The 9,479-nt window shown below is 39.7% G+C and overlaps 1 protein-coding gene across 1 annotated transcript in view; it reads left to right on the plus strand.

Moving 5' to 3' along the window:
• Window positions 1-9,271, plus strand: part of gsg1l (gsg1-like) — a 47,290-nt gene extending 38,019 nt beyond the window's left edge. The window contains exons 4-5 of the mRNA XM_067615588.1: window positions 2,610-2,721; window positions 7,693-9,271. Of these exons, the coding sequence (XP_067471689.1) occupies window positions 2,610-2,721; window positions 7,693-8,074 (494 nt within the window). The 3' untranslated portion in view covers window positions 8,075-9,271. The remainder of the gene's footprint in view (window positions 1-2,609; window positions 2,722-7,692) is intronic.
• Window positions 9,272-9,479: the final 208 nt, after the last annotated feature.

Consider the following 9,479-nt stretch of genomic DNA (forward strand, 5'->3'; position numbering starts at 1 on the left):
TTTTATATAAAAGCATTTTCGTTGACTTTTTTATGATGTTTGTTTGTATAAGTGTTCCGAGTCGGATTCAACATCATTCCTCCTGTTCATACTGACCATTAGAAGATCCCTTGATAATGTGCTTACAATGGAGGTGATGGGAGACAAAATCCACAGTCCTCCTTCTGTGCAAAAATGTATTTAAAAGTTTATCTGACGCTAATATGACACCGTCCGAGGAAACACAAAGAGGGAATCTGATGTTAAAAAGACTGTAAATGTGTCAGATATCCACTTGATATGACTAACTCAGACTGCCGAAGCTGAATATAAGCTTCACACAGACTTTTAAATGTATTTTTGCTCAAAACAAGGACTGTGGATTTTTACGGCCAGTATGAAGAGGAAGCAAGAAAAACATGTTTCACTGATTTGGGCTCCTGAATGTTGTTTTAAGACACTTGAAAATCTGTAAACCTGTCCTTTAATATCATTACCATAAAATTTACTTATAATGCCAAAAGTGATTATATTAAACTGTGTGATGGTTTAGATATAAACACTCCCAGCAGGTAACCTCAGAACCATACAGTAAAGCAGATCAATGACGTGCTGCGCCTACTGGCATGTGGACATGTGCACGTGCACACACACACACACACACACACACACACACACACACACACACACACATTTCCTAGAAATCTGTGTCGTCATGGACTCAAGGTCGAGGAGAAGTGATGCTCTCTTTATGGTGAACTGTAAATCTGCAGCAGCCAAGTTTTATTTACTGATGCTGCGCACACACACACACACACACACACACACACTCACAAAGAAACACGTGGCTCTAAACCATCACACACTTCCACGTGACACACACACACACACACACACACAAAGAGAAAACAAACAGCCGTGTCTGCTGCTGGCCGTGTGGTTATGATGTATAACCTCTGCATTAATGTCACTGACTCATTTGCATTGTGGCTGTTTGATTTACTGTATATTTGTGAGTGATTATATCCCTATCTGTAATTGATTGGATGTCTCATAACTGGCACTTTAAATCAATTGATACTGTATAATGACTGATGATGATGATGATGTGTTCTGATTAAATCACTGATAAGCTGTAATGCAGATGTGAAGTGATTTACAACAGTTGTGTTAATGATAATTACCATGGCAGATTATCTGGTGCTGAGGGTTAGTGTTGTTATGTAATAAGTATAAAGTATACTGAGAGCTTTACTGTTACTGTTGTTAAATCTGTTACGTTTGCTCCGACGGTGATGCTTCAGGAACACGATCCTCCGGTGAACAGCTGCGTGATCTGCAAGTTTCATGGCAATCAGAACAATTAGATTTTGATATTTCTTGTGTAAAAGGAGAAATTTTAGCCTGATGGTTTTGCTAAAAGAAAGGCCAGAGTGCAGACTAATAGAGAGGGTTAGTCAATATAACTTTATTTGTATTTAAATATCACACACATCTCAATAGTTTTTAACCAGCTGAGGCTCTAATAATGAGACAAGACTCAGATAAGTTGAGTTGCATCACATACTTAGCAACATCCTTACAAGCATTCATGTATAGAAATACATTTAAAGAGGACGTATTCTGCTTATTTTGATTTTTCTGTCATTTATATATTGTTATAAAGTCAAATGTTAAACATAGTCAAAGATCCAAAACTGGAGGTGAACGTATGTAAAAATGCTTCCTGTAAGTGAAAAGCCAGAGCTTCAACCTGCGCTGAAGACTACTACTTCTGTGTCTTTGTTGCTAAGGTGGTTGCTAAGGTGTTTCCATGTGTTGTTCACTCTCATATTTCGGACCTGATTCAGCTCCACTACGGATGGATTTGAGAAGTTGACATTTGGAGTAAAGAAGTGAATTCCTGCCACTATAGTTGCTGGAGGAAGCTTCCTGAAGCCGACCAATCAGAACAGAGTGGGGTCATCAGGAGGCGGGGCCTTAAAGGGACAGGAAGCTAAAACGGCCTGTTTCAGACAGAGGCTGAACTGAGGGGCTGCATAAAGGACCAGTAGAAGATAAATAAGGAGTTTTTAACTGGAAATCATGCAAAGATATTCCAGTAGAGCCCCAGAATATAAATATAGAGGCTGGAAATGTGCAGAATATGTTGTCTTTAAGGTTTGTTCAGGCACAAAAATCAATTGGTTCGGTTTAGGGAAACATCATCATCATCATCACACACACACACACGCACACACAATGACACAAGTAAAACAGAGTAGAAAAACCAGTAACATTACACAGTATTTCACATTAACAGCCATGCTATGAGCTCTGTGAAGCTGTACGTTTACACAGTGGTGCTTTGAGCTACATGCTAATGCAAATATGGTCGATAACATGCAGATTTAGCTGCTTAACATGTTCAACGATTAAATTTAGCATTTTAGCATGCTAACATTAGATAATTAGCATTAAACACAAAGTACAGTCCACAACTTCAGTTTACTGTCATAGAGGAAACCAAAAAATATTCACAGATGAGAAGCTGGAACCAGAGAATATTAGTATTTTTTCTTAAAAACACCACTTGTTGTTTGTAATGACGCTGTGTTGTGTGTGTGTGTGTGTGTGTGTGTGTGTCGCAGGTCTTCTGGGGATGGTGGCCCACATGATGTACACTCAGGTGTTCCAGATCACAGTCAGTCTGGGTCCTGAAGACTGGAGGCCTCACAGCTGGGACTACGGCTGGTCCTTCTGGTCAGTCAACACACACACAAACACACACACACACACACATATATACGCAAATATGCCTCTCATTTTCATCAAACATGTATGTTAAAACACTTATTTTTAAATGACAAACTGCATCATTATGACGAATGGTGTCTGACACATGAATGACATGCGGACAAACAGACAGTTGAACAAACAGACGGACTGAGACCGATACACAAACCACAAACCTTCTCTTCAGGCTGAAGCTGGAGGCGTTCAGGTATGCAGGGAGCTTCGGGGCTCTTGTTTCCAGGATAATTAGCCAGACACGACTCGCCTTGACCTTCCCTGCTGTCTGCTCGGAGGTAAAGCCGCTCTGCAGCTGTTGTCTCAGTTCACGCCGCTCATTTGTGGATCAGCGGAAGGGAACGGCAAGGACGTGAAGAGAGCAGCGTCCAAACAGACGTTTCTGTGCATGTGTGAACTTAATTTATAATTCATACAAACACACACTGCACTCCCGCCTGACGCCTGTAACAGGGATTAGAAAACCTCTAAAAAAATAGCAACAACGGAGAAAACAATCTCATCACACGGTCCGTGTAGTAGATGTTCTGGAGCTTTTGATCATATCACATGACCTTCATCAGCAGATGGAGTTTGCCCTGCTGTCATGGAAGATGATAGATGTCAAGATTTCCATATTTTTCTGAGAACTTTAAGGATTTCTCTAAGGTCTAGAAGGAACTGTGAACTACAATAATAATATTGTTTATTTATTTATTAAATCCAGCATCACAAAGTGATTTATAAAAAGTACAAAACAAGAAAACTGAAAGATCATCTTAATATTAGATCTTAAATAAGATCATAAGAAAACTGAAATAAAACATGACAAAGGAAAAAGTGAAATAACAACACCTGGTCCTGCTAATAGGAGATTTTGTTAGACATTCAAGTGAAGGCCTCTCATTTTCTACCACGAGGGAGTCGTTCAGGATCATTAAAGTGAAATAAACTCAGCAGGAATGATTAACCTCTGTTGGAGCCAAAGGCCAAAAAGCTCCTTCAGGATGAATAACAAGTGTGAGCGTGCTCTATTCTGAGGATGATGGTGGTGGTGGTGGTGGTTGTTGCACTCTTACAGTTCAAATCTCTCCTGAAACCAATAACCTCAGCTTCAATTGCCTGACACGTAAAAACACGGTCACTGAAAATATTTCTTAAAATATTCATCACACACAGCTGGGATTTCTTTCCTCACATAGTTAATTCGTGATTAATTAGCTGCCTTAATATATTTTCCATATAATGTGATCCATATATGGCCTTTAGAAGAGGAGCTGCCGGTATATTTGATTCAAAAAACAAACTTTTCATTGTCAGTTGTCATTTCTAGGCAAAAAAAAAGTTTTAAAAAAAAGTCACTTAAATGTTTCCATTGTGTCTGGATGGACCTAGCTAAGCCCCGCCTCCCCTAGTTACTGTTGCTATAGAGTTATGAAGTGGGAGGAGCTATTTCGATCGCCACTGGTTCCAAAAATAAAAATCCTGTTCGTTTTTCCCATAAATAACGTTACGTTACTCACAGTTTGAGCTCTTCCAACCTTGTTAGAAAATCTCCAGTTATTTAGGAAAAAGTCAAAGATACAAGACTGTGGACATAAAAATTTAGGGGTAGAAGTTAACTCCAATTCCCAGTGTGCATTTCAGCAAAGAACAGCCAATAATCAAGCTTAAAATTCAGTCACTTGCACAGCTAACTGCGTGTCGAAGCAAAATATACTAAAGTGTTTAAAGAATCATTTCAGTTGTAATTTCTGGGTCATTTTTGAGTGAATTCAGCAACTATAGAGACATGTTTTGTTTACAACTTCAGCGACGAAGCATTTTGAATTCATTACGCTCTGATTCGTGCCCATGGCTTCTTCTCCATAGCAACAGCTGCAGAGGCTCATGGGTATTGTAGTATTTTTAGTCATTCGCCAAAATCACAGACGAAACGTGATTTCACAGAAACAAAGTTGAAATAATTGAAACTGGAAGTCAGAATGTAAACCTACAGAATCGTTATATTATCCAGAAGAGTCCTGAGTTTCTATGTTCAGTCACATTGAGGATATTGTTTGAAGAGATATTTGAAATGTGAATACAGAATGAGGAAAAAGCCCCCAGGAAGAGCACCGGGCTGTGAAGCCAACTTGACATAGTGGCCAAACTGTGTAATTACAATTTACCCAAAAAGCATTTTTCCCGCTCACAATCATTGAAAAAGGAGCGGCTGTAACACAATGAATAAATCTTCCTGAGCAAAGTGACTCCTTTTATTATCAAAATTTAATCTATTTGGTCCAATAATGTTTGGAAAGTCTAAAAGAGCCACATGAGCAACCTTCATAGGAATGAACGGGCACCATCTTTGAACACTTTGAACAATCCAATAAAGATCAGGACAGAGCTGCTAACGTTACACTAATGCAGTAGCATCTTGGCTCAGACACAGTACATGTTCCAGTCCTGGATTGGGCTCTTTCCAAAGTAATCCCACAACATTTAGTTAGCTAATGATATGCTAAATCTTGGCTTTGGCAGTAATGCTATAGTACTCTTGTAGGTAGTAAGCTAGTTAGCCAGCCATGCTAACGTCAGCAGCTTGCAAAATAGCAGATAAAGACTGAAAACATAATGATAACACTAACATGCTGTGTAAGTTTTCTGATATTCTGTCTTTTCATGCAAAACAGATAAAAAATGTTAATAGTGCAGAAAAGACAGTTTGAGACAACCACTGACAAATGAGTCAGTTTAATAATGAAAAGGTTATCAATCAAACTGCATCATATTCATTATATGTGAAAATAAAGTCTAGTTATTTGGTGAGAGTGTCACTGACTGATATTTGTCTGTTTAATATATGTTAGTGATTTGTTTTGTGTTGGTTTCTGAACTTCCTCTGTAAAACAAAAACTGTTAAATTATGAACAGAAAAAAGAAAATGTAACTGATTGCTGCGACTGACATTAATCCAAACAATGTCAAACTGTTCCATTCTGATTCCTGGTTTTTGAGATATAGAGTGATGGATTGCATCGGTCATTTTGCTCAGTTTTTTTCTATCTCTCTTCATTGTTTTCTTGCTCAGCATATTTAAAAGCATCTTCTTGGTGTACAGTGTTTGGCTCTGCATAGAGGGACTGTTAGCTTCATTATTAACAACCTGATATCAGATCAATTCCCCCCAGAGCTCGGCCACTCTCTCAATTAGCAGCACATCAGTTATTTGGCCACTAACATTAACTGGAGCCTTGAGCTCATCAGAGTATTCACTGAATCACTGCAGATGTTTCTCTGAGTGGTTTTAATCCCCAAGGAAACTTCTCCATCTGGCTAATCACACCTCCATCTTGATAACCGCCCCGTGTTTCTGCCCCACTAAGCAGCACGTTACTATCATGGCCATGAAAATCTGTCCCAAGATCGATCACCCCCTGACCTTTCAACCATCAGGCCGAAACATCCCCTTCATTAACACTTTGATAGCCCGATCGTCAGAATTTCCATTTTGTTTCATTTCACGTTAGCCATTTTCTGGTTGGGAGGGGAGTTAAACCAATCAGTAGGGATGTGTTTGTATTGCCACTGTCATATCTAGTGGACATGGTAACTGTAAGAGTAGTAAACTTGTTTTTCACAACAATTGAAGGAATATACTGATAAAAAAAGTTGATTCTGTACATAGACTTTACCTAAATCCTGCCAACAAAGATCTGATTGGTTGACTGTTTGTCCATCCAGGGGGGGAAAAGCTGTCAATGACAGAAAAAGGGAAGAATGGAACTTTACATTTTCTAAATAAAAAGTACCACTAAGACTGATGGAATGTCACTAGCATTTAGTTATCGAGATATTTTACTCAAAGCCACAAATGTGAACATCATGGTGGCACTAGAGGAAAAGTCGAGGGTCCTACTACTAAAGTCAGTAGGATACATCTGCTGGGGAACATGAATGTCTGCACAAAATTTCATCACCATCCATCAAACAGTTGTTGAAATATCCCTCGAGCCACACTGCTAATGTGGCTAATATATGAGTAGAGAAATTAATTTCTTCTCAACAACATATCTGTGCAGTGGTGGAAGAAATACTCAAATCCTCTACTTAAGTAAAAGTATTAATACCACAATTTAAAAATACTCCATCACAAATAAAAGTCCTGCTTTTAAAATCCTACTTAAGTAAAAGTACATAAGTATTACAAGCTAAATTTACTTACAGTAAAAGTACTCATTATGTAGAAAACCAGGCAGTGTCTAACATATTAAATACATTTAACAAAGTTAAGACTGATGAGTCAATACATCAGCAGCATTTCATAGTTGTTGCTCCTCGAGGTGGAGCTAGTTTGGGCTGCTTTGTGAGGGTCACTAGATGAATCTGGGAGGTTTTAAGATGACAGATTATAAATTTGGATTAATTATTCAGAATCTATGCATATATTATTTACACATTATTTATTATTACTTGCACATTGCATATACTGTTTCCACTATGAACATTTGCACATTCCTGGTCAATATTTTGTACATTTCATTCCATTCTTTTCCATTTTTATAGAGTATATTTTACATATTTTATTGTACATTTCTTTTTTATATTATACTATTATGCACCACAACACCAAGGCAAATTCCTTGTATGTACAAATCTACTTGGCAATGGAAATCACAGAATTACAAACAGCTCATCTGAAACATGACAAAAAGACAAATACACACTGATTGTAAGTTTGGGAACCGCTGGTTTAATCTTTAATAATGCAGTGTAATTTATAAGCTTATGATTATGTTACTTTATGTAAAATTTTAATCCGAAACTAAATCTGTCAAATAAATGAAGTGGAGTAAAAAGTACAATATATCCTTCTGAAATGTATTGGAGTAGTAGCATCAAATGAAAATAAAGTACCCTAAAATTGTACTTCGTTAAATTCTGTCTGTCTCCAACCAGCATGGCGTGGGGTTCCTTCACCTGTTGCATGGCCGCCTCCGTCACCACCCTCAACTCCTACACCAAGACGGTGATCGAGTTCCGCCACAAGCGGAAGCTGTTCGAGCAGGGTCTGCGCGAGGAGCAGAACTACCTGGACCAGGAAGCTTTCCACTACTTCCGGGACCGCTCCCTGCAGTCCATCTCCAGCACCGTGGAGGTCTACCCCGGCCACGGCGGCATGAGTGGAACCAGAGCTGGGCTTGTTGTTGGGGGGCCAGGTCCCGGTCCTGGACCGGGTCCAGGTCCGGGTCCCGGTGCAGGACGAGGCCAAATGAGAGCCACGTCAGCCTCCATAGACCTTGGAGAGAACACAGACTCGCTGGGGGAGGAGCAGTGTTGAGAAGGGTTATGAGGGATAAGATAATGAGGCGGACTGCTCCTTTAAGTCTGGACCTGGCAACAGGTTTTGCCGTCAAACACGAAAGCACAGCAGCCCTTATTTTCTGTTAGAAGATTATTAACAGAACTGAGACTTGAGGACGACATGTAGAGGAAGCATCAGTGAAATGAATAAAAGTAGACTGATATGTTCTCTATATATACGAAATGAAAATCTATACAAAGTGTGAAAAAAGATGTTTGACTTTGAGATCTGTGAGTTAAGATTCTTTGAGGATGGAAAGCCGGAGTTCTCCGGCATATTTCAAGGTGCTATGTGTAGTATTTTAATATCACTAAAGGCGTTTTCACATCTGCGCTTTGTAGTTCGGTTGAATTGGTTCGTTTTCCCCCTCGGTGCGATTCATTTAGGCAGATCTGAACACAGTAATCGCACACAGGACCAAACCAACCGCACAGAGACCCTTTGGGAGGTGGTCTCGGTCTGGTCACAGATGAATTCTGAAGCGGTTTGTTTCTGGTGGGAACATGATACGACCCAACTACTAGGTGTACTCTGCGAGTTTGAACGTACTCAGCTGGCTTCCTTGATGTGTTTTGGTTCGCTCGGACTTTTCTCTGCGTGAAAGGAAAGAGGAAAACGCACCAAGTTCACCAACTCATCCACTGATTCAGACCAGAGCATACAAACTATAGGTTTAAAAATGCCCTAAATCAAGTCTGAAACATTAAATACTGTTACATTTGCTGAACAGCAGCCACTGTGTCCAGAAGTGAGAATTACAGTATATGCTAAAAAGTAGCGTAAGAGTAGCACAAGTAGAGGACACTAATAAAGTCAGTGATGTGACTCAGTTATGTCAATAACGCAGCAATATCTATCTAATGTTTGCTAACATTAGCCACCAGAAGCTACTGGTCATACCAGACCAAGTCAAGCTGCAGGGTTACCCTAACCCTTAACCCTTACCCTTAACCCTAACCCTAACCCTTAACCCTAACCTCTAACCCTACTCCTAACCTTTAACCCTAATCCTAACCCCTGACCCTAACCCTACTCCTAACCCTTAACCCTAATCCTAACCCTAACCCCAACCCTAATCCTAACCCTTAACCCTAACCTTTAATCCTAACCCTTAACCCTAACCCTTAACCCCTAACCCTAACCCTTAACCCTAATCCTTAACCCCTAACCCTAACCCTTAACCCTAATCCTTAACCCCTAACCCTAACCCCTAATCCTAACCCCTAACCCTTCCCCTAACCCTTAACCCTAATCCTAACCCTAACCCCTAATCCTAACCCCTAACCCTAATCCTAATCCTAACCCTTAACCCTAATCCTAACCCTAGCAGCAAAATGCCTGAGTGTGTTTTAATGCTTTAAATTCAGCTTTACATTTGTGA

This window comes from Thunnus thynnus, chromosome 17, assembly GCF_963924715.1.
Source record: "Thunnus thynnus chromosome 17, fThuThy2.1, whole genome shotgun sequence".
Lineage (NCBI taxonomy): Eukaryota > Metazoa > Chordata > Actinopteri > Scombriformes > Scombridae > Thunnus > Thunnus thynnus.